The sequence below is a fragment of the Acinonyx jubatus genome, chromosome C1 (genome assembly GCF_027475565.1).
Source record: "Acinonyx jubatus isolate Ajub_Pintada_27869175 chromosome C1, VMU_Ajub_asm_v1.0, whole genome shotgun sequence".
NCBI classification, from domain to species: Eukaryota; Metazoa; Chordata; class Mammalia; order Carnivora; family Felidae; genus Acinonyx; species Acinonyx jubatus.
This window is the reverse complement of record NC_069381.1, coordinates 40,583,832-40,609,682: the sequence shown is the minus strand read 5'-3', so window position 1 is coordinate 40,609,682 and position 25,851 is coordinate 40,583,832. Positions and strand designations below refer to the sequence as shown.

Here is a 25,851-nt window from a genome sequence, read left to right as displayed (position 1 = left end):
GACTTTCTGACAGTGTAACTTTGGGCAGGTTATTTAACTTCTCTGTATTTCACCTTCCTCATCTGTAAAACAAGGTGATGTTAGGACTTGCGTCACAGGGTGGTTATGAGGATTGTGTGAATTAATTTATGTAAAGCACTGAGAACAGTGCCTAACACACAGACAGTGTAACCAAGGAGTGTTACTGATTGTTGTCATTAGTCCCTCAGCTAGAAGGGGCTTCTCCACCAGTCTAGTTTGAAAAAGCTCAGGGAAATATTCCAGTTGGCCATTCCTTCAACTAATCACTGTGCCCTGAGAGGTGGAATCAAATAAGAGGCTCTACCATTCGGCCAATGGGGCTAGAAAGGAGGGAAGGAGAAGTAGTTCCCTAAAAACAAGTTAGGGGGGCTCAGTGTTGTAAGGTAAATGTGGCCAGTGAGCAGGCCTTTAAAATAAAGTCATAGTTTCATGAAGTATCCAAAATATGATTTCCCTAGAGCACCCCTGCCCGTCGCTCTGAGAGTCTTCCAGCTCAGCCTAAGACAGCCTAAGAGCTGGGAACTAGTCCCTTGTAGCACCCTCTGGGGGCCTGTGCCACCCACCACTCTCCTGCAGTTGTGACTTTGCCAACCCCAGCCCCATTCTCAGCCTGACTACCACCACCACACTGGCCCAGGAGGGGTGGGGGGACTTATAGGGCAATGGTCCCTGAGGCTCTTCACTGTATCACCCCATCCCAAGGATGGGACACACCCTTCCCGATTCCTCTCCAGCTTGACCTAAAACCAGGCTGTAACTTTTTTTTTTTAATTTAAAATGTATATATAATTTATTGTCAAGTTGGCTAACATACAATATGTACAGTGTGCTCTTGGTTCTGGGGGTAGATTCCCATGATTCATCACTTACATACAACACCCACTGCTCATCCCAACAAGTGCCCTCCTCAATGCCCATCACCCATTTTCCCCTCTCCCCCACTGTCCCCCCATTAACCCTCAGTTTATTCTCTCTTTTTAAGAGTCTCTTATGGTTTGCCTCCCTCCCTTTCTGTTTGTAACTATTTTTTCCCCTTCCCTTCCTCCATGGTCTTCTGTTAAATTTCTCAAGTTCCACATATGAGTGAAAACATGATATCTGTCTTTCTCTGACTTATTTCACTTAGCATAATACCCTCCAGTTCCATCCACATTGCTGCAAATGGCAGGATTTCATTCTTTCTCATTGCCAAGTAGTATTCCATTGTATATATAAGGCTGCAACTTTTTAAAGCACCTTACGGCGGGGCGGGGGGGGGGGGGGGTGAGGTGGGCACCTGGGTGGCTAATTCGGTTAAGTGACCAACTCTTGATTTTGACCCAGGTCATGATTTCATGGTTCATGAGATCAAGCCCTGCATCAGGCTCTGCACTGGGTATACAACCTGCTTAAGATTCTGTCTCTATCCCTGTGCTCCTCTTTGACTCATGCATGCGCGCGTGCACTCTCTCTCTGTCTCTCTCAAAAAAGAAACAAACAAACAAAAAAACACTTCAGGGAATCAGTAACAGAGGACTTTTATGATTCTGTGGCCCCTCATCAAGTCCCTCAATCATCCTGATAGGAGCCTAACTATAGAACTTCTACTTCTGTGATGGTGCAGTATATGTTTTCCCACATCTTCCTTTCCAGGAGAGAGGAGGAAATTTCTCTCTTAAGCCAAGATTCCCAGGCCTTCCTTTCCTTTCCCAATACCAGCCCTCTTCAGATGAACAGCAGAGAAGAAATCTATTGCTTTTAGGTAAAATCTTTCCCCCACCCTACTAAGTGGCTGGATTTGTCCCATGTCCCCCAGCAGGACAATTATATTAGGACTTATGACAGTGAGTGGGACATCAGGTGCCCCATCCAGGTAGCCCTGTGCCAGATGCTCCATACCTTTTGACTCCCTTTTTTCCTCATGGAATGAAGTTTGTCCCTGCTTATTCCCTCCCACAGCCTCAGGTGTCCCTCTACTCCCTCGCAGAGTCTGCCCTGGCAAGACCCATCCCTGCAAGAATCCATCTCCAGCTAATAAACACCCTCCCCCAGATAGAGTATCTAAGTCTCAGATTGAAGGTAACTCTGCTGCCTTTCCAAGTAGATGTATGGTTGGATACTTCCTTTATACGTAGGTGACTGAAGGGCACAAAAAAGCACTGTCCCTGAGCACAAGACAGGCCAGTCAAAGAAACATGACCTCTCAGGGCACCTGGGGGGGGACTCAGTTGGGTAAGCATTCCAAGCGTTCCTTGATTTTGGCTCAGAACTTGATCTCACAGTTGTGAGATTGAGCCCTGCACTGTTAGTGCAGAGCCTGCTTGGGATTCTCTCCCTCTCTGTCTCTCTGCCCCTCTCTGCTCACACATGCTCTCTCAAAATAAATAAATAAACTTAAAAAAAAAAAAAAGGATGATCTTTCCACAGGCTCAGTGCCCAGTACTACCCTCCCCTTTCTCCCTCACTTACTACTGCTCCCTCCAGCCCCAGCTTCTCTCCCCTGCACCCTCTGAACTAGGCCCCTACCTCTACAACATCCCCATCCCCTGCCACCCTGCTGCCTCAGTGATCTGATAACAGCAAGATCTGTGCTTGGCTGTGCCGTGATTTGACACGCATCATCACCTTCCATTCACCTCAACTCTGACCAGGGAGGTCTTGTTGTCTGCAATTTTAATAGATGAGGAAATGGAGCCTCTGTGTGCTTTCTCAAATGCATACACACCGGGGTTTTTTTCTTTAGTACTAATTTTGTATTCTGCTTTTTAAATATTTTCCCACCTTCCAGAAAACATATTCAGGCAATAATTACTGAACATCTGTGTGCCAGGCACTGTTTTGGGCACTGGAAATATATTAGAGAACCAAAATGAAAAAAAAAAGAAAAATACCAGCCCTGCCCTTGTGGAGTATAGAATTTAATGGGGAGAGACAGAAAATAAATGAATAAGCAAAATATTCAGGATGTCAGAGAACAAGTGCTATGGAAAAAATCATGCAGTGTAAAGGAATAGGGACCATGAGGGCAAAGGTTACATTAAATAGAATGGTCAGGGAAGGCCTCATGGAGAAGGTGACATTTGAGCTGAGATCTGAAGCAGGTGGGGGAGTAATTATATGAATATCTGCAGGAAGAGCATTCTAGACAGAAGGAATAGCAAGTGCAAAGGGCCTGAGGTGAGAGCATGCCTGGCATATTTAGAAAAAAGCAAGGAGGCCAGAGTGGCTGAATATGAAGAGAGAGTAAAGGGAGATGATGTCAGAGAGAGATATGGGGGTGCAGGTCATTCAGGGCTTCGGGCCATGTGAAGACTTTAGCTTTTGCACTGAACACCATGGGGAGCCACTGCAGCGTTTTGAACAAACAAGTGACATGATCAGATCAAATGGGTCTGGTGCTATGTGGAAAAGATAATATGGGGACCAGGGAAGGAGCAGAGAAACTACCTGGGAGACAATGTAGTAATCCAGGCAAAGAAATTCTCTATAAATGGGGCACCTGGGTGGCTCAGCCAGTTGGGCCTCTTTCCTCTCTCTCCCTCTCTCTTTCTCTCTCCTGCTCTCAAAAGTAAATAAACTTAAAAACAAGGAAATTCTCTATAAACATAATTTAAATATCTGCAGAATATTTCACCCTACAAATTCACTATAATTCACTGAATTAATTCCTTATTGATGGGCATTTAGGTTATTTCCAGTTGTGTCCTTATTATAGAAAACACTATGATGAACATCTTTGTACCAGAAATCTTTATATCCATGACTATTTCTTAAGACACGTTTGTTGTCTGGGACACCTGGGTGGCTCAGTCAGTTGAACACTTGACTCTTGATTTTGGCTCAGGTCATGATCTCATTGTTCTTAGGATCTAGCCCCATGTCAGGCTCTGGGCCCAGGGTGGGGAGCCTGCTTGGGATTCTCTCCCTCACTTTGTCCCTCCCCAGCTTTTGCATGCTCACACACTTTCTCTCTCTCTCTCAAAAATAAACAAACTTTAAAAATTTTTTTAAAGTTTGTTTATTTTTGAGAGAGAGACAGAGACAGCACAAGCAGGGGATGGGCAGACAGAGAGGGAGACACAGAATCTGAAGCAGGCTCCAGGCTCAGAGCTGTCAGCACAGAGCCCGATGTGGGGCTCAAACTCACGAGCCATGAGATCATGACTTGAGCCTAAGTCAGACGCTTAACGAACTGAGCCACCCAGGCGCCCTTAAATAAATAAAATTCAAACAAACAAACAAAAAAGACACATTTGTTACCTAGGTGTTACTGCATCATCTTTCTAAGGTTTTCCTTCAAAATTCCAGTTGCCCTTCTGAAAGATGTTGCCAGTTTCTGCTCCCTTTGGCAGTGTGTGAGGTAGCACATTTGCCGTGAAGGTATGTAGTACATGTCCAATTGGATGTCCTTGTGGTCCTGGCCAGGCCTGTGTGCACATCTTAGAAGAAATCCCTCTTCTCTGGACAGCCTTATATGGTTCCAAAGCTCTTTTGGGTCCATTTGCTCATTTCATGTTCACAGCAATCCTGTTATCCCTGCTTTATAGGGAAGGAAACTAAAACTCAAAGATCAATAATAAGGCCCTGTTCCAAGTGTTTTATGTGTGTTACCTCATTCAGTCCTTGCAGCAGCCCATGAGGTTGGTGCTGTCATCATCCCCCTTTCAGGGCTGAAGTCACTGATCCAGGGTGTCAGAGCTGGGGGTGCTCACCTGCTCTCTGAATCACTCCTTGCCCTGCCTCAAGCTCATACAGTCATTTTCTTGGGGCTGGACAGCTAGGACATGGTGGGGCCAGGAATCCAGCCAGATCTTCCTGGCTCTGCAGTCCAACTTCTAACCCCCGACAGGATGCCAGTCAATGCCTGAAACACCTCATTAGAGCTCTGCCTCTTTTTTTTTTTTTTTTTTTTTTTAATCAAAACAGTTCTTGGTCCCTCATGAGTGACTGGGGCTCCTTCCTTAGATCCACTTTCAGCAGCTCCTGGAGACCAGACTTTGGTAGAAGAGCTCAGATCCCAGAACCAAGATCATCAGAGCAAGGAAGGGCTTTGAGCTCCTGGTCCATCCTTCTCTCCCCTTTATATGGGGAGAAAAGGAACCTAAGGGCTAGAGTGGGGTAGTAACTTGCCCGAGGTTACTCCCAAGCTAGTGGGAGTCAGAGTTCATGGAGAGGGAGGAGGCTGGCCCAACACGTAGGCCTAGGTCCTCCCTAAGAGTCCCTGCCAAGGAATATTTCAGAACTGTGACTGTCACAGCCCTGTTCAAGGGCCCTTTCTTGATGGGCCTGTTGATTGTGAATTATTAACCTGCCCAAGCCTGTAATCTGTTGGGTGGGGCCCATTCATTTTAAGAAAACCCGCTTTACAGTCACTAGCCCGATGGGTTGGGGGGGTGTAGCTCTAAAGTCTCAATGGCTAGTTCTGGATTGGTAGAGACAGCTAGTGGACAGGTGCTTCATGCCAGGGAAAGGCCTGGAGGAAGGGACTGAGAAGGGGGGATGAAGGGGAAGGTGCCAAGGGTCAACCCAAGGAATGTTCAGTAAGCCTCACAGCATCCCTGAAAGGCTGGCACTGTTATCTCAGGTTTACAGATGGGGAGACAGGGTCAGAGAGAGAGAGGCAGAGCCGATTTCACAACTTAAGCTGTTACTACAACAATGGCATCACTGTTCACATGCTCACAGCCTTATTTCTATGATACCCCTCCCATTTCCACATACTTTTCCTACGGGATAAAGAGTCAAGACCTGATTCCAAATCACACTTGGTCCAAGCCTCAGTTTTCTCATCTGTGGGATGGGAGATAAAGCCACTGTGGAGCTTTTTGGAGCATCCTGAGGAGGTCTCATGAAACACATATTTACTGGGGCCCTTCTTAAGCTGAGAGATGGTGCTGGTAAAAGTATTCCCTGGAGGTTCTCAGGGCCATCAGGTGTGGTGAGCCCAGTGATTTTTCTTGCAGGTTAGGGAGAAAATAAGAGAGGAAGCAGGCCTGGCGGCTTGCATGCACAAAGCACTAGGAAACTCTCCCAGCAAGGAAGGAAGGGACCCAGGACTCAGGTTACTCTCCTGGTCCCCACAGCTTGGCTGTCAGCTCCAGGTGGGGATGGGCAAGTCACCTGGGTTGGGAGGCAGAAATAATGATGACTCCTAGGCTGCTCAGGCTTCCGGCTGGGCCCAGAGCTCTTGGGGGCTGGGAGCTGCCTGGGTGGAGCCCTCCTGAGGGGTGGGCCACTTTGCTGCTCTGACTCATGAGGTGAGTGGCTCTAGCATCACTGCCACTGTTGTGTGGGGACAGCTCCAGCTCCAAAGGCAGCATGGCTGCTTATCTTGCTGAGCTTCAGTTTTCATCTGTAAAAGGTTGAGAATAATGGCATCCACCTCACCATCACCACCATCAGAGCACTGCAGGTAACTGTGTTACACATCAGGCACCGTGCTGGGGATTTTAGATACATGAATTCTTAATCCTCACAACCACCCTTTGACGCAGGCAGTATTTCCATTTTACTGATGAGGAAACTGAGGCTCAGAGAGATGGTTAAAAGGATTAAATGAGATAATCCATGTTATACACTTAACATGTGTGTCATGTAATAAGCTTTTGGTGAACATCAGTCATTATTATAATTACCTCAGAGGGAAATGGTAAAGTGCTAGGCCTAGTGTTGGTATTTGGTGATTAATCAGACACTGATACAGAGATGTCCGACCAGATTCGACCCTCCAAAAGCTCCCAGTCTGATGGCAGAGACAGTCACATACAAACCTCACTCTACCACTCTCACACACAGATGGTGTCAGCCCAGGGTGATGAGGGCAGGTCAGAGGGGGTTGGGGCAGTGTGTGCCTAGGAAGCCCCTGACCCAGCTAGATGTAGTGCCTGAACTGAAACCTGCAGGGCCAGTAGAAGTTTTGGCATATGTCAGGCCCTTAATAAATGTTGGTCACATACAACAAAGATTTACCTGTAGCTAATGTAGCACAAAGCTTCAGAACCCCTCACTCGGCCCTTTCCAGGGCTCTCACAGGACCCTGGAAGTTGTATGTTGGTAAATTTGTATTCTTTTTTTTTTTTTTTTTAAAGAAGGCTTCCAATTGTAAGTTTCTGGATCTAACCCTGATTAAATGAATGAATAATAAGTAACAAGGGAGGAAGGTGTGTCCCAGGCAGAGGGAAGAGCGTGTACACGTGCCCAGAGACTTGAAAGAACATGATGTGTGATAGGGGCCCCAGCCTCTTTACCGAGTCTCCTCTTCATGCACATTGCTGGTCTTCTCACAAGCTTCACAAACTCCAGCTGACATCTGTGTGCCTTTGCCCACCTCCCTGCTTTCACCCATGCTGTTCTTCATCTGGTACACCCTTTCCACGACTTTATTGTGTATAAACAGTATAAACTTGAAGGCTCAACTCTGTGCCCACCTTCTCCAAGAAACCCTCACCCCACCCCTCCAGTCTATGGATGTCATTATAGTCTGCTTCTTGTATTTAATTACCTTTTCTGTGCCTGTGCCTGAGAATCAGAGAGGTAGAATGATCCTTGAAAGTGAACATCTAGCCTCTGCTCACATATGGGCAGGATAAGAATTCACTACCTTTCCAGGAAGCCCGTCTAGATTTAACAGTAATCTCCTTAACCTCTCCCCTCTGCCGCAAGGCCCAATCTGCCTGGCTCTCCCTGAACCTAGTCTGAGCCATCTTCCTACTATGGCTGCTTCTACAGGCTCCTCCTGCTTCCTCTTCTGACATCCTGGAGCTAAGGGTTGATCCAGGGGCCTGGAGTCCCTCCTCCTCCTGTCCCCTGCCTTTGTGAAGGGACAGTTCTAATGGCAGCCACGTGCTCTGATGAGTCATGGTTAAGAGCATCTGGGGCCTGGAAGTGGTGGCTGGTTAACTCTTCATGGGCCAGTGGCTCTTTCTGTCAGAAGGCCAGGTGGGCTTCAACCTTGGCCCTAGACATATACCTCAGGGCTAAGCACACAGCATTTGAGGAGTGTTATGCATGATCCCATATACGGGTTGGGGACCCAGAGGGGAGGGCACCAAGGGGGAAAAAAGGCAAGAGTGTGTCCACCTTGGAGTCAGGAGGGCCAGGCTCCAATCACAACTAGCCACTTATTAGGTGAATTGACTTGAGCAAGTCACATAAACTCTGTGCCTCAACTTCTGTCTGTAAAATGGCAGCTATGGGGACTATTTGAGAAGGCGAGTGTGAACTACTGACTAGTGAGTGTTAAACCACGCTATTTTCCATCTTCTTGTCCGCTGCCGCACGCACAGTCATGCAGCGGGCAAAAGGGAGTGCTAAAACCTAAGCCTGACTCGGGAGGCCGCGTGTTTCCTGGCGTGAATGCCCCCCACCAATGCAGTAGGATGACGAAGGGCTCAGGTGGGGGCCGCAGCGAGGCGGGAGCTGTGGGGGAGGGGAGAGCGGCCGGGAGGTGGACCTCGGGCCTACGAACTTTCAGGCCACAGATAGGTGGGGCTGTGTGAGGCAGGAGCGAGCTCCGGCCCCTGGGGCTGCGCACGGAGGGCACACGGCATGGGCCCGGCGGACCTGGGGTGCCCGGGCCTCTCACCTGTGAGAGCTGAGGGCGGGGGTCGCATTCCGAGGCCGCCCCCCGCCCAGCCCCAGCGTCCAGTCGGCCACAGACGGGCGGCTGCCGTGGCCCCACTGCGCGGGCGGGCAGACCGAGGCCCGGCCCGGCCCCGCCGCCTTCCCCGCCCCCGGCGCGCCCCTCCCCGGCCGCCGCGTCTGCGGCTGGGCCGCACAGCGCCAGCCTTGGGGTTCCGGCGGCAGCACCTGGGCCGCGGCTGGCGTCCGGCGGGGGCACGCTGCCTGCCCCCTTCCGCCATGAGCTCGGCCGGCGCCGCGGACGCCCTGCCGGCGGGGTAAGTGCGCGGTGGGGGCGGCCCCGGGGTGGGGTGGGTGGTTGGGGGACCGGCGCGGGGCCGTGCATTTCCCCTGCCACCGGCCCACCGCCCGCACTGCGGCTTCCAGCCCCTCACCCCTGCCAGGCGTCGCGCCCGGCGTCCGGGAGCCAGGGAGTGGGAGAGGGCTGCGGACACTCGCGCGAGGAGATTGGAGGCGCCGGGGACCCAGGGGCGATCACTCAGCTCTGGGTCCCAACTTTCGCACGAAGCTGGCTGTAGTAACGGCCACGTCAGAGCCGTCTCCCTCCCTTCGTGGCGTTTACACCTGTGGGTGGGCTCTGTTATTATCATCTCCGTTACAGATGAAGAAACTGAGGCATAACTCTTGGGTGACCTGCATCCCTTCACCCGGGAGGTGAAGGGTGTACCTGGGATTTGAACCCAGTTCTCTCTGATTCCAGAGCCCCCACCTGCATGCCATACTGTTTCATCTTCTGGGATATTTGAAGGAATTGAAAAGCTAAGATATGAATCAGCTGTGCCCACTGGGTGCAGCAGGAACTGGGGTAGTAAAGGTGGGTGTTGTCCCTTTCAATATGGCTCTTCCGCTCATCCCCACCCCACTGAGGAACTGTGTAGAATCCCTGCACTGCCCCTGTTAGCAGTGATAGAGTTAGGTGCTGGGAGATGTGGAGCAGCTCTCCCCTTCCTGGGCCTGGGTGGGTAGGGGGCGTCTGCTGGAAGCCCTGACTGCTAGGAGGTTGCTGGGTGGAGATCTGGCTCAGGTGAGCTGGGAGGTGCCTGCCCTACCTGGAGCCTCACCACCAGGGACAATATTTGCCAAGGGCCTCAGGACTAACACATGAACAGGAAGGTGAGGCTGGTGCCAGCTGCAGCTGCAGCTGCAGGCCTCCATAGGGCCTGTGTGTGCATCCTGGGTGAAGGCTTAGAAGTTGGGTCACTGGGGGACACCCCCCCCTCCCAGCCTGGGGGACGGTTGCCTGGTGAGTTTTGCCTTGACCATGTTTATTGTATGATTTTGGCCACGTTCTGTATCCTCCCTAGACTTCTGGTCCCTCCTTTGGAAAATACAGGGAGTCCAGGCCTGGCTGCTCTCTTCCTGCTCTGAGTTGAAGTCTGTAAATCTGGAGTCTGGTTAGGTCCCTTCTGCCCAGCCCTGACTAAGCACCACCCTACTGGGCCCAGAAAAGAAGCTTCTAGGAGAGAAGGCGGGCATGGAACAGGGTACCTATCAAAGAATCCTGAACTCCCAGGCTAGAAGCCACATTCATCCTCTTCCTTGCACACTTATATCCCTGCCTGAGTCCACTCTACAACTCCAGGCTCCTCTGGCCCCTCCGTGGGCCTCCAGGGCAACAAGCTCAGTCTCCTAGCACTAGTGGATCTTCCTCATACTGAACCATACCTGCCTCCACTGCATGCTCTCCAGGTCCCAATCTTCTTTGAGGCCACACAGGTCTGTCTGCCACTGTCCCTGGTCAGTGCCATCTTGGTGGGGTCTGAGCAGAGCGGAGGCAAAGCAGTTCCACCTACACCATAGACACTCATTTAGTCACTCAACAAACACTCCTGAGGCCTGCTCTGGGCCCAGCCCAGTATATGAGGGTCAGTGGTAAACAAACTGAACTTTAAATCTCCACCACTTCAGAAGTTATGAAATATTTTTAAGCCTTCAGAAAACTATAACAAATAATAAAATAAACTCCATGCCCTTGTCATCCAACTTTTTAAATGTTAACATCATGCCCATTTATTTCATATTCTTCTTGTTAAGAAATAAATTATGGGGCGCCTGGGTGGCGCAGTCGGTTAAGCGTCCGACTTCAGCCAGGTCACGATCTCGCGGTCCGGGAGTTCGAGCCCCGCGTCAGGCTCTGGGCTGATGGCTCAGAGCCTGGAGCCTGTTTCCGATTCTGTGTCTCCCTCTCTCTCTGCCCCTCCCCCGTTCATGCTCTGTCTCTCTCTCTCCCAAAAATAAATAAACATTGAAAAAAAAAATAATACATGTTTATTTAAAAAATAAATAAATAAAAAAAAATAAATTATACCAGAGACTGTTGAAGACCCTGTGAACCATCCCCTCTTCCTTCTACCACCATCCTGAATTTTGGTTTTGTTACTTCCATTTTTTTATTTTTAAAAAATGTTTTATATTTGAGTATAGTTGACATGCTGTGTTACATTAGTTTCAGGTGTACAGCATAGTGATTCAACTCTATATTTATGTTGTGCTCACCACAAGTGTAGCTACCATTTGTCACCCTACAACACTGTTACAGTATTATTGGTTTTGTCATTCTATGTTTTTATTCTTTTCCTGAGTGTGTGTAAATCTAAAAAAAATGTAGCCTGTTCTGACTTTAAAATTTTTATATAAATACAGCATGAATCATTATACAGCTTGCTTTTTCTCACTCAGCTTCAGGTTTCTGAGATGTAGCCTTCTTGATCCTTGCAGCTCTGGTCCCCACTTTCCCTGATGTATGGCATACCACCCGATGTAGAGTCCCCCATTTATTTATCGGCCTTCTTTATGGACATTGAGGTAGTTCCCAGCATCTTGCTATTCAAACAGTTAATATTCTTATAGGGTTGTCCTTTGTACACATGTGAGTTATCTTTTCGGTTGTCCCACAGGAGTGGAATTGCTGGGTTATAGGATATGGACATTCAGTATTTTGAAGTTATTTGGTTTCATTATAAAAGTAGTGCTGCTGCAGAGGTGCCTGGGTGGCTCAGTCAGTTAAGTGCTCGACTCTTGGTTACGGCTTGGGTTATGATCTCCCAGTTCGTGAGATGGAGTCCTGTGTTGGGCTTTTGCTGACAGCATGGAGCCTGCTTGGGATTTTTCTCTCCCTCTCTCTCTACCTCTCCCCTGCTTGCTATCTCTCTCTCTCTCTCTCTCTCAAAAGTAAATAAATAGACATTAAAAAAAATAATAAAAGTAATGTTGCTCCAGACGTGATGGAAATACATAACCATAGAAAAAAAGTAACAACAGCTAACATTTCCTGAGTACTTCTTATTGTGCTTTATATTGTCTTAGTTGTTCTTCTCAACAACACTAGGAGGTGGGTACTGCCACTCCTAGTTGATGAGAAAACTGAGGCTTATAGAGGTTAAAGAACCTTCCTAACTTTTTCCAACAAGTAACTGCTGAGCTATAGTTTGAGACCAGGGTTATCCACTTTCAATACTCTTGAAGGCCACACTGTACTAGGCCACGTCACATCCCTCCATGCCACATCATGCTCAATTTTATTCACAGCTAAGGGGACTCTCTGGAAGGAGAGTCACAATCATATATGCAATTTGGGAAGGTCACTTTGGGGGGCACCTGGGTGGCTCAGTTGGTTGAGCATCTGACTCTTGATTTCAGCCCAGGTCATGATCCCACAGTGGTGGGATTGAGGCCTGGGCCCTGTGTCAGGCTTTGCACTAAGCATGGAGCTTGCTTGAGATTCTCTCTCTCTCCCTCTCTCTCTCCCTCTCTCTCTCCCTCTCTCTCTCTCTCTCTCTCTCTCTCTTTCCCTCTCTCTCTCTCCCTCCCTCTCTCTCCCTCCCTCTCTCTCTCTCCCTCCCTCTCTCTCTCTCTCTCCCTCTCTCTCTCTCCCTCTCTCTCTCTCCCTCTCTCCCTCTCTCCCCCTCTCTTCCTCTCTCTCTCTCTCTCCCTCTCTCTCTCTCTCCCTCTCTCTCTCTCCCTCTCTCTCTCTCTCCCTCCCTCTCTCTCTCTCCCTCCCTCTCTCTCTCTCCCTCTCTCTCTCTCTCCCTCTCTCTCTCTCTCCCTCTCTCTCTCTCCCTCTCTCTCTCTCCCTCTCTCTCTCTCTCCCTCTCCCTCTCTCTCTCTCTCTCTCTCTCTCCCTCTCCCTCTCCCCCTCCCTCCCTCCATCTGTCCCTTTCCTCTGGCTCCCCACCCAGCTTGTGCTCTCTAAAAAAATTTAAAAGAAGAAAGGTCACTTTGGAAGCGATAGGTCCCCATGCACAGATCATCCCCCTGCTCCCCTCAGCCACAGTTCCCCTTGAATGGTGAAGCAGGGAGGAAAAGCCAGCTGTGGTTCCATTCTGCTCCCTAAGTGACTTCCTTGCACTGCCTCTACTGCCCCCGTGGGGAATGAGAGGTTCCTCTGCTCCATCCAGCTCTGCCCATCAGATGTCAGGGTAGCAGCTTCCAGGCAGACTAAAGTGGGGAGGGGGAGGCAAAGGGAGAATGGGGTGGGGTGCCTGGGTGGCTCATTCGGTTAAGCGTCTAACTTCAGCTCAGGTCATGATCTCACGGTCTGTGAGTTTGAGCCCTGCGTCGGGCTCTGTGCTGACAGCTAAGAGCCTGGAGCCTGCTTCAGATTCTGTGTCTCCCTCTCTCTCTGCCCCTCCCTTGCTCATGCTATGTCTCTCTCTGTCTCAAAAATAAATAAATAAAAAATAAAAAAAAATTTTTTTTAAAAATCTGCTAAAAAAAAAGGGAGAATGGGGTGACTTCAGGCTGTCTGACACCCCTTCCCCTACTCCACCTCCCTTCTCACTCCGGCTTCAAACCTCCCTCCCCTGTGATGCCAAAGCTCCTGGCATCGGTTACCAGACCTGCTCTATGCTCCATCTAGCTCAGCGCCCCCCTCCCCACCTCCATGCCTCAGGTTCTCCAAGGCACAGTGGAAAGGCCACCATCAACCCCTCAGAAGCTCAGTAATGTGTTAATCTGGGCTGGCAAGGTGACTTGGAGCATAGAGGTCTTGAAGACATGGGGACAGCCTGCAGAGAAGTGGGGGCCTCAGTCACAGCCAGGGGAAGAAAAATGTTTTTGGCCAGTTTGCTTTTATGGAAAGCATTTCTGCCTTCTCCTAGGTTCCTGGGTGGAGGAGACTAGGCCCCTGCCCTCACTGTCTTTATCTCCTTATCTGTCAAATGCAGATAAGCATGCCTGCCTCTGGGCTGGTGAGAGGAGTGATATTCTCAGTGGTGGTGAATTAATGCAGTCATTAAGTCAAATGGGGTCAGTGTCCCCAGCCTTCCTGAGCTCCCCAGCCAGCCAGGACACCCCTGCCTCACCCCTCCAGAGGAGGCTTTCTAGAGCCTGTCTTGCCACCTTGCCCCTATAGCTTGTGCCTCCTTGTCACTGTGGTATCATGACTAGCTCCTTGCTCGGCTTTTTCCCTTTCCTGGACTTCTTTCTCCATCTTGTCCTCAGTTCAGTGCCATCTTTTCCAGAAAGCTTCTGTTGAGTGCTCCCCTTCCACTTCTGGGCGTCCTTAGCCTTCAGTGATTCCCATGATGCAGCCTTGATGATTCTGGCTGTCAATGCCTCTGTCTGCCTCTGTCTCTCTGCTAGACTGTGAAGTCTTCAAGGGCAGGGCCAGGGCTGGGCCAGAACCAGAGATTAGAGGGTATTTGTGGGAGAAAAGGAAGGCGAAAATCAGCCCCAGGGCCACCCCAAAGCAGCTCCCAGTCTGGAGAGTCATCTCAGAATCACCTCACTATGGTTCAGCAGAAGAGGTGCTAGGGTTGCCAAGGGAGGGAATTCACCTCTGTGCTCTATGTCCATCTGTCTGTGCATCTTTCTCTCCATGTGGACCAAGCAGGCAGAACCTCTTTTTTTCTTTTTTAAAAAATTTTTAATGTTTATTTATTTTTGAGAGCAGAGAGAGAGAGACAGAGCATGAGCGGGGGAGGGGCAGAGAGAGAGGGAGACACAGAATCCAAAGCAGGCTCCAGGCTTCGAGCTGTCAGCACAGAGCCTGACGTGGGGCTCGAACTCATGAACTGCGAGATCATGACCTGAGCTGAAGTCGGATGCTTAACGGACTGAGCCACCCAGGTGCCCCCAGAACCTCTTTCTTGATGGGAGGCGGATGTGGTGGTGGTAGTGGTGGTGGTGTTTATACAGAAATGGGAGGTAGGCTCTTGGCTCTGGAATTGTTTAGAGATAGTCATAAGCCAGGACAACAGACTTGTCTTCCTGGGGCTGAGCTGAAGGGCACTGGCTCAGGCAGAAACTTGTTTAGGACCCATGCTTGGGCATGTGATCTTGGCCTAGTCACCTCTCCTCGGTGCCTCATCTACTGTGGGGATAATAATCCTACCTCACAGGCTTTGTGAAGATTCAAGGAGAGAATGCCAGTTAAACACCCAGGGCAGTAAGTGCTCACAGAATAGGCAGACTGAACACCAGTCACTAACTAGGCTAAGCCCTGGGCACAAAGGAAGACACTGTGCCCTTCTCATGAAGAGAGGGGCAGGGGCTGTTTCTGATGGGGCTTTTTTGGCCATGGAAAGAAACTTGGTCTTTACCTAAGAGAATGGGAAGCCAGTGAAGGATTTCAAGTTCAGAAGTGACATGGTCAGATTCAGGTTTTAAAAAGAGAACTTTGGCTGTTATGAGAGGGATGGGTTAGAGGCAATAATGCTTCCAATATTCTCCCTTATAAAAACTACCTAGAGGCTAGATGGGTTACTCCAAACATGCTTTAAAATACATTCCTGAGTTTCCACAAAGTAACAAATCTTCTCAAGCCAAGAATAAAAAGCTGAAATCATGCTGATAAATGAGATGAAGCCATAGCAATGTGAAGATATTTATAAATTCCAGAAGTCTAAAATCTGGAGGACTTCGTTTTTGGTTTTGGTTTTGTTTTTGTTTTTAATTAAAAAAAAAATTAACGTGTATTTCTTTTGAGAGAGGAAGATACAGGGCATGAGTGGGGAGGGGCAGAGAGAGAGGGAGACACAGAATACAAAGCAGGCTCCAGGCCCTGAGCTGTCAGCACAGAGCCAGATGTGGGGCTTGAACTCCTGGACTGCGAGATCATGACCTGAGCTGAAGTTGGTAGAGCCTGGAGTTTTAATGACCATTCAAGGGATGGGCCAGCCCAGTGATAGTGTGAGGAGTTGAAACTTGTCCCCCTTATACCACCACATGAACCTGGGACCTCCAAAGAGCTATCCCCCCAGCAAATAGGAATATTGACCAGAAAGAGGTAGACACCCTTTCATAAAGGGGGACGACAGGTCTAGTGGAGAAAAAAGGCTCCCTAGAAACTTATAAATTTTAATCTGCCCTCACACAAATTTTGGGTTTGAAAACCTATTCCTTTTGTGGTCCTAGAAATACTAACCTAAAAAAGTAACTTAAGTATCATAGGATATGGTAGCAGCCCAGGGAATCTGGCCAAAGTAAATGAAAATCCTCTCTGGAGGAATAGATCCTTCTCCTAAGATCCCTTTGGGATCAGCCAAATAGGAACTCATGGTTAAATTACAAAACACACAAGGAAACAAGTCATTGTGAGTAGTAGACACCAAAAGCAAGAAACAACAGAATTTGTTTCACTGAGAGTCTAAAGATGCTAGAATTATGAGATCTAGAATATAAATGTTTTTAAAACATGTAAAGGAGTCAAGATGGACTTGAAATAATAAGCAGGGAACAAAATACTGCCCAAAACGACCAAGCAGATTTGAAAAGGAAGCAAATGGAATTTCTGGAAATGTAAAATATAATCATTGAAATTAAAAACTCAGTAGACAGGAAAAATAGCAAATGACACATGCCTTGTGGAGAATTAGTGAAATGAAAGATCTGAAGAAATCACTCATACTGTAACAGATTCAAAGAGATTGCAAAGAAGAGAATTGAGAGACCTGCAATACTGAGCAGAACGATTTAACGGAGAGAGAACAGGGGCAGGAGGAGTGAGAGTGGAAGGGCCAGTCTTCCATCAGCCCTGGGTGAAGGTGCCGGTGGCCTTCACTGGGCACAGAAGGGGCTGGGCTAAGAGATTTTCCAGAGGCGGAACTGATAGGGCTTAGTGATGGGGTAGACGTATCAAGGCTGACTGTCAGATTTCTGGCTTGAGAAACTGGGTAGAGGGATGTCATTTATTAAGATGGCAAAGACTGGGGGAGAACAGGCTTGAGAGAATGAACAAGAGTTCAATTTTGAACAAGGTACATGTTTCAATTTGTTTCAGTTTGCCAGGAAGATCTGCTGCATCAGAGAGGAAGAGACATTAGAACTGGGAAAGTTATGTGTAGATGTTTACCAGGTGGAAAGGGACTCTCTTAACTAACTTTGGGGGGAAAGGATCTCCTTTCAATGAGGTCATCAAGGCCCCTTTTGGAACCTTCTCTCACTCAGAAGAGACTCCTTGAAAAGAGACATCCTCAAGATAGGACTCTGGGGATTTCATAGTTTAATCTCTCATTTTTCAGTTGGGGAAGCCGAGACCCAGACAGCTCAGGGATTTGTTCCAGCCTGAGACTTCAATCAGTTTTCATTCACTTAACAGATACTTATCAAAAGCCCACTTTGTACCAGATGCTAGATTCTGGGGATACAGCACTGAACAGAAGAAGGAATCCTGCCCTCAGGAAGCTTATTTTTAGTGGAGGGAGACAGACAAAATAAAATAAAATAAAAAAGAAAGAAAGAAAGAAAGAAATATGTGTATGTCAGAGAGTGATAAAAGCTATAGAGAAATGTAAGGGCTGGAAGAGGGTCAGGTACAGGGAAGGTGGCCTTTGAGAGGCCTGCACACCACAGCCCATTGTGACAGTGTCTCTGGAGTTCTAGAATGCAGGCTCAAGATGGGCAGGAGAAGTCCTGGAGAAGGAGGAAGAGGAAAAGGACTGAAGTGGGATTTAGAGGGTGGGCTGTGCCCCCCTGGGGAGCGGGGCAGAAAAGCTTGATGGGTCAGAAGGGCCATGAAGACTCCCTTTAACCTTGTGAGGGGTAAGATAAATTTGTTCCTGAGGCTTCCTTGCTCTCCATCCTCTGCTCCTCCCCAAACCCCTCCACCAGATCTCAGATGACATCCCCATTCTTCTTTTCTCCCACCTTTAGGAACACTTAGAGGTATGTCCAAATTGTCTTTGTGTCTTTGTGTCTCCTCCCCTGGAGGAGCTTTTGACAGGCATCCAAGGCTGGCAGGGAGGTTGCATGGGCCCTGTGGGGCTTTGTTCTAGCCTGGACAGGGGTTGAGGGCTCTTGGTCACTTCCATGTCTCTCCCAGCAGGACTCCTGTGAGCAGCCTCCATGAGGCCCTGGACCAGTGTATGACTGCCCTGGACCTCTTCCTCACCAACCAGTTCTCAGAAGCACTCAGCTACCTCAAGCCCAGGTGAGGCTTAAGCCCAGATTGGGGGTGGGGGCGGGTGTGTGTGTGTGTGCACACGCATGTGCACATACATGGGAGCCTACGTGTAGTGTCTGGCCATGGAGAACCAGAGGTCTTATGTAAGAGGAACCCCATGTAACTGAATCTCTTCAGCCTTCTGGGTCACCATGAACCCTGGGAGTCCCATAAAAATAGGGGCTCGGGCTCCCCATTCTACAGCCCTGAGCAGCCCAGTCCTCCCCCAGGTCACTGTGACTTCCTTACTTTTGGGTTCTTATGGCCTTTCCCAGTTTTATTTCTTGTTCCCACTGAATCCACTCGGGGTTTTTCCTCTGTCAGCTGTAACACAGCCGCTTTTCTTCATTTTTCCCCAGAGTACCAAAGATTTGAGTTGCTTTTACTCAAGTCTTTTAGCCATTTCTTCTAGTGTTTGCTGCCTTATTTCTAAATAATAGGCTTATATTGCTCTTTGTCATTTTTTTCTACTTTTTAAAAACATTAAGAATTTATACTCCATAAAATTCTTTTTTTCCTTTTCGTTTTTAATTTTTTTACCTTTTACTTTTAAACATTTATTGGTAGACAAGAATTTAGCTTTCTTACACCCCTGCTCTACCTCCCTTCCCCTTCCCTCATCCTTTCTCTTATCTTTATATTACAGTGTCTGGAAAAATTTATAGTATTTACATTATTATAATTAGGTAACTAATGCTCATCACAGAGATGAGTTGTAAGATTACATTTCTTTTTTGGAGTTAATTGTCTTTCTTTTTAAGATTTTTTATTTTTATTTTTAAATAATCTCTACACCCTATATGGGGCTCAAACTCACAACCCTGAGATCAAGAGTCATATGCTCCACTGGCTGAGACATTCCCCTACCTTGTCTTTTCATTGGCCTAATTTACTGTACATTTATCCTGAACTCTTTATAACGTTTTTCCTGGAAACCTGTCCCCTGGAGAATAGTTGTGTCTACTGGCCATCTCCCAGCCATCTCCTGGAACTTCTCTCTTATTTACTTCTTTACTTCTCTCTTGTTTCTTTGACCTGGCTTTTTCTCTGGTACCCTCCCTCATTTTATCAGAGCATATGCTTTAGAAACTTCCTAGGAAGGGGTTACATCAATGTAATTCTCCCCCCTCAGAATTTTGAAGGCATTGCATCCCTGTTTTCTAGCATCTACTATAGCCACAGGAACCCTAATTTTTTCTAACTTTGCACGTGATCATTTTTCCTTCCCCAGAAATGTTTAGAATCGTCTCTTTTATCCTTGCAAATCTGAAATTTCATGATAATGTGCTGAAATGTAGGTATTTTTAAAAATAATTTGGAGACTACCCTTTGGTTCTAGGACATTGTCTAGCACAACCCCTCCATGTTCTGTCTCCCTTTCTCAGGCTTTCTTTAAGTCAAACATTGGACTTCCTGGGCTAGTCCTCTTCTAAGCCTCCTACCTTCTGCTCAGTTTTGCATTTCTTTCTCTTTTTGTTTTCTCTTAGTTTGGGGGTGATTTCCTCAACCTTATCATTAAATCCTTCTATTGAGTTAGAAGAGATCCTTCTATTTTCTTTTTTTCTGAGATCATATGATTAATTTTCTCAGACTCATTGTTTTCTGAATGTTCTTTTTTTCCCTACAACATCTTATTCTTGGTTTCTGGTTGCATTCTGTTCTTTATATCTATATTTGGAGTATGAGAGTCCTTAGGACAGGGCCTGGCATATAGTGAGCACTCTAGTAAGTATTTGTTGTTATTTTTATCACAGAATATGTTTCTCTTTTAAATGCTTTATTATTTTCCTGTATAATCTCCATTTTTTCCAGGTTCCCTTTTTCTATGTAATGGGAGAATCTTCTGGTGGGGGCTTTCCTCAAATGCCTGATGGTCCCTGACTGTCTGGTCATATTTAAGAGCCAGTTCTTAGCCTTGTAATTGGTGGGATTGGCTTTTGGATATTGGGGGAGGTGGGCAAGGAAGGTGGCAGGGAGGAGGGACAGGTAATGACCAGAAGGGAAGCACCTGGCTCCTTGACCTTCTAATTGCTGGGATTGGCTTTTGGATGACCTGGCCCCAGATGTCAGCTTCTCCAGAGAAGCTGTTCCGCAGCCTGGTCAGAGTACCCCTGGCTGCCTGAATTCTGGGATTGGGGTAGGGGTGAGGGGCCCAGGGGCTAATCATGTGTGCTGCCTACTTGCCTAACGCCTTCTTTTCAGCTCTAGGTTGTGGTTGTCCTCTGCCACATCTGGTTCCCTCAAGTTCTGAGGAAAGGCAAATGCTGACTCGGGACTGCTTCCCCTGAGTTCACAAGCCTGACCTGTTCAATTTCTGTAGACTTGACTGACCCATTGTTGTCCTGTTTGGAGTTAATGGCCCAGTTTCTGGGGGCACTGGGGATTCTAGCATGTGATGATCATGAGTCTTATAATGATCCCTCCGCAGCAGTCCCCGCACCTCATCCCCACCCTCTAAGGGGATCTGGGCTTGAGGTGGGGTAGGGGTTGGGTCTGCAGCAAGAGTGTGGCCACAGTCTGAGGCAGGCCAAGCTCTGTCTTGCTCCATCCCTGAACATCTAGGTTCCCCTCCTAGTATTTTGGAAGACTCCCCAGCTCCACTTCCCTTCTGGTCATTACCTGTCCCTAAGCAGGCTCTTCCCTGCCACCTTCCTTGCTGACCTTCCCCCACATGTTCTACACTCCCTCCCCACAGCCACTGCATGTTGAGGGGCTGCCTCATCCTCCCTCACCTCAGTAGGGCATTCATTCCCTCACCTCAGGAGTCCACCTCAGGCCCTACAATTCAGGCCTCAGAGAGGAAAAGCTTGCCCTGAAGGAGGCACCATGGAGAAAACCAGTTTTTCCATGAGGGTATCTTTTAACTTCACACTTAAGGTAGTGAAGCTACTCTTTATCTTAGCTCTTGTCCCATTCCAGAAAAGAATCTTTTCTTTCTTTTTCAGTTTAAGAGTGTTGTTCCCAAACAGTAGATGTTATTAACACACTTCTCACCCACACCCACCTTGTGACAACCAAAACATGTTTTGACAAATTTGGCAGATGCTAGAGGTTGGGATGGAGGCTTGGGGTGAGGAGGACAAGAAAAATATCTCCCCATCTTTATTAAGAACCACTGCTCTAGGGGAAATAATTTTTTTTAATTATTTATTTATTTTGAGAGACAGAGCAAGTTGGGGAGGGGAAGAGAGAGAGGGAGAGAATCCTAGGTAGGCTCCACACTGTCAGCACAGAGCCCGACAGGGGCTTAAACTCATGAAACATGACATCATGACCTGAGCCAAAACCAAGAGTTGGACACAACCGACTGAGTCACCCAGGCGCCCCTAGGGGAAATAATTCTTGCTAAAAAATGACCTTTCCTCTCCATTTGTAGCCATTGAAGCTTCAAAAAATGTTGAGGTCCAGTTTCATTCACTGTTCCTCATTGTGCATGCAGTGTCTCATTTAATTGTTATTCATACTTTGCCCTCAGAGAGTAATGGGCTCATCAGACTCCAGCCCCACCACCCACTCCTCCCCAGCCTGGGCATTTGTTTTCTGTGTTTGTCACTTCTTTGAGTAGCTTTATTTTACTTTGCCTTTGGTAGAGGAGGGAAGAGGTGGAGGCCCCAAGGCTTAGCTGATCTCCACATGGCCAGGGAGTCCCCAGGTCCCAACACTGTGCTCTTCTGATGGCTCTTCCAGTGCCCTCTCCAGTTTGACAGCTGGTCTGGGCCCAGAAAGTGGGACCCCAATGGGCATCATGTCCCAGATTTGGGTTTAGCTCAGAGGTGAGGGACTCTTATTTTCAGGGGTCAGGATTTTGTAAGCAAACAAGAACTTTGGATTATAAACTAAACTTGGGGTGTCTGGGGTTTGGGGAGTTGTCCTACTTCTGTACAGGCATACCACATTGAAATTATGCCAATTAATAATCCTACAATGGCCTCTGAGTATTCAAGTAAGAGGAAGAGTTGCATGTCCCTTCTTTAAATCAAAAGCTAGAAATGACTAGGCTTAGTAAGGAAGATGTGTTGAAAGCCAGGACAGATCAAAAGGTAGGCCTCTTGCACCAAACAGCCACGTTATGAAAGCAAAGGAAAAGTTCTTGAATGAAATTAAAAGTGCTCTTTAGTGAATATACAGAATGATAACAAAGTGATTGCTGACCACATTGCTGATATGGAGAAAGTCTGAGTGGTCTGGATAGAAGATCAAATCAGCCACGACATTCCCTTAAGCCAAAACCTAATCCAAAGTAAGGCCCTAACTCTCTTCAGTTCTGTGAAGGCTGAGAGAGGTGAGGAAGCTGCAGAAGAAAAGTTGGAAGCTAGCAGAGGTGGGTTTGTGAGGTTTAAGGAAAGAAGCTGTCTCCATGACATGAAAGTGCAAGGTGAAGCGACAGGATGTAGAAGCTGCAGCAGGTCACCCAGGAGCTCTACTGAGACCATTAATGAAGGTGGCTACACTAAACAACAGATTTTCAGTGTAGATGGGACAGCCTTATACTGGAAGAAGGTGCCATCTGGGACTTTCATAGCTAGAGAGGAGAAGTCAGGACCTGGCTTCAAAGGACAGGCTGGCTCTTGTAAGGGGCTAATGCAGCTGGTGGCTCTAAGTTGAAGCTAGTGCTCCTTCACCATTCTGAAAATCCTAGGGCCCTTAGGAATTATGCTAAATCTAGTTTTCCTGTGCTCTTTAAATTGAAGAACAAAGCCTAGATGACAGATGTCTGTTTCTAACATGGTTTACTGAATATTTTATCCCCATTGTTGAGACCTGCTCAGAAAAAAAAAGATTTCTTTCAAAATACTACTGATCATTTACAATGCACCTCATCACCCAAGAGTTCTGATGGAGATGTACAATGAGATTAATGTTGTTTTCATGCCTGCTAACTCAGTATCCATTCTGTGGCCCATGGTTCAAGGAGTCCTTTCAACTTTCAGGTCTCTCCACATAAGAAATCTATTTCATAAGGCTAGAGCTGCCATAGGTAGTGATTCCTCCGATGGATCTTGGCAAAGTAAGTTGCAAACCTCTAGAAAGGATTCACCATGCTAGATGCCATTAAGAACTTTGTGATTCATGAGAAGAGGTCGAAATATCAACATGAGCAGGAGTTTGAAAGAAGTTGATTCCAACCCTCATGGACGACTTTGGGGGGTTTAAGACCTGAGGTGAGGAAGTTAACTGCAGATGTGGCAGAAAGAGCAAGAGAACTTGAATTAAAAGTGGAGCCTGAAGATGTGATTGAGGTGCTGCAATCTCATGATAAAACGTGAACGGATGAGGAGTTGCATCTTGTGGATGAGCAAAGAAGGATTTTGATTTCTTGAGATTGAATCTATTCCTGGTAAACATTGTTGAAATTACAACAAAGGATTTAGAATATTGCATAAACTTAGTTGATAAAACAGCAGCAGGGTTTGAGAAGATTGACTCCAATTTTGAAAGAAGTTCTGCTGTGGGTAAAATGCTATCAAACAGCATCACATGTGCAGAGAAATTGTGAAATTGTGAAACCAAGCGTCCACCAGTGCAGCAAAACTTCATTGTCGTCTTTTTTTTTAATGTTTTATTTATTTATTTTTTTGAGAGAGACAGAGTATGAGTGGGGGAGGGACAGAGACAGGGAGACATAGAATCTGAAGCAGGCTCTAGGCTTGGAGCTGTCAGCACAGAGCCCAGTGCGGAGATCAAACCCACGAACCATGAGATCATGACCTGAGCTGAAGTCAGATGCTTAATTGACTGAGCCATCCAGGCACCCCGTGTCTTATTTAAAGAAATTGCCACAGCCAACCCATCCTTCTGCAACCACCACCCTTATCAGTCAGAAGCAATGAACATCAGGGCAAGATCCTTCACCAGCAAAACTATTACAGCTCAATGAAATGTTAATAATGATTAACATTTTTTTAGCAGTAAAGTATTTTTTATTTTTTAATTTTTGAGAGAGCGGGGAAGGGGCAGAGATAGAAGGGGAAGAGAGGATCTGAAGCGGGCTTTGTGCTGACAGCAGAGAGCCCGACATGGGGCTCGAACTCATGAACTGTGAGATCATGACCTGAGCTGAAGCTGGACACTTAACTGACTGAGCCACCCAATAACCCAGCAATAAAGTATTTTTTAATTAAGTTTTGTATTTTTTTAGACATAATGCTGTTACATACTTAATTAAACTTTTATGTGCACAGGGAAACAAAAAAATTCATTTGACTTGCTTCACTTTATTGCAATGGTCTGGAACCAAACCTTCAGTACCTTCCATGTATGCCTGTACCACAAGTCCCAGTCCAGAACGCAGTTGAGGGCCTTCCAGTGGTAGGCTGGGGAAGAGCCAGGATTCCCAGCTGCAGGTGCATATTGGGCACTCGGCCTCAGAACAGAAATTCCACTTTGCCTGCCAGCTGCCCATGTGGGGCTGCCCCTCCTTCTGGACTCAGTATCAGACTGGGTGCTTAGGGCTAAGTCCCAGGTCTCACTGGTGTGGAGAGAGGAAGAGAGGGGCAGGGGCTTGAGAACTCAAGAGGCCTGGGGTGGGAGGGGATTATCTGGAGGGATGGGTCTGGGTACTGCCAGGGAAACGTCTGCTGAAGGAGAGAGTTTCTCTCTAGGGCAGTGACCCTTGACCCTGGCAGACTCACATTTATTGAGCATCAATGATGTGGCTCTGGCCTGGGTGTCCTATTTAAGCAACCCAGAGCCCTGGGAGAGAATGATTATTGTATCCATTTTACAGAGGAGAAACTTGAGGCTCAGAGAGTTTATAAGATTCACCAGGATCACACAACTGGTAACTGGCAAAGCCAAGATTCCAGCCTGTGTCTCAGGGACGCTGAAGCCTAAGTTCTGTCCCCACTTCAGGCTGTGGCCTCTTTTCCACAAGCCACTGCCTTCAGATTAAGGAGTTCTAGCAAAGACCTGGGACAGCTGCCAGGGCTGGTGAGGGGTGGGCCAGCCTTTGGTTTCCTTTAAAAACCTTTGGCTCCCCAGGATAATATTACCTGGGCAGAGAGGTCACCCAGAATTTACACTTAATTTACAAAGAGTTTTTAATTTTACAGTTTTATGAATGAGAAAGGTATGAAAAGGGGTGAAGTCATGTGATTTTACAATAGAACAGTCATCTCTTTCCCCTGAAGTTCCCAGCATAAGCCTGGCACTGAGGAGTTTTGTAAATAATTAATGAGGGGATGTGTAGGGAAGGGAGTGAAAACTGCTGTAGCTCCTACCATGTGACGAGCAAGAGTGATCTCCCGCCAATCCCATAGGGACCTGGGCAGGCCAGAATTATTTTCCCCATTTTGCAGACGTATAAATCAAGGCTGAGACACGTTGTAACTTCCCCAAGTGCAGAGGGGAACTGGCATTTTTCTTGTCCCTCCCTTCCGGCTTTTCTTTCCATGTGTTAGACTAAAAGCCCCTGCCATCTGCTTTTCTGTTGAGAGGTCTGGGCTGTGAAGAAGCAAGATGGCAGGAGGAGAAGGCTTCCTGAGGCTACTCACAAAGGGCCTGTGGCGCTGGTACTGAGGACAGAGATGAGTTCCATACAAGCTCTGTCCTTGAGGTGCCCACAGTTCAGTCTGAGGAAAGAGCTAAGCCTCTGCTGATATAAATTCAGTATGACCTGTGCTTCATTATAGACACATGCGCCCTGAGGAGGGAGCCTTGGATGCCCAGTGGCCTTGGAGGCAGTTGAGAGCCTTGATAGATGAGTCAGGGAGGGCAGGTCATGGGGCAGAAACAGAAGTGACAAGAGGGCTGGGCTGGAGAGGTGGGCAGAACCTGTGTTGTGTGGAGCCTTGGGCCCAGGCATTATATCATGGGACATGAAAGCCATG

At 47.6% G+C, this 25,851-nt stretch overlaps 1 protein-coding gene across 13 annotated transcripts in view; it reads left to right on the top strand.

Annotated features, from left to right (window-relative positions):
* The window catches only part of TTC39A (tetratricopeptide repeat domain 39A), a 61,989-nt gene that overhangs the window by 5,214 nt on the left and 30,924 nt on the right, over positions 1 to 25,851 (top strand). For 2 of the 13 annotated variants that reach the window (XM_027059220.2, XM_053214024.1), the window contains exon 2: positions 17,903 to 18,010. In XM_027059220.2, coding sequence (XP_026915021.1) covers positions 17,903 to 18,010 — 108 coding nt within the window. Of the gene's footprint in view, positions 1 to 8,242; positions 8,395 to 8,457; positions 8,898 to 9,343; positions 9,455 to 14,687; positions 14,710 to 16,305; positions 17,746 to 17,902; positions 18,011 to 25,851 lie in introns of those variants that run through there. The other 11 variants (XM_015070842.3, XM_027059222.2, XM_027059217.2 and 8 more) reach the window with 11 other exon arrangements.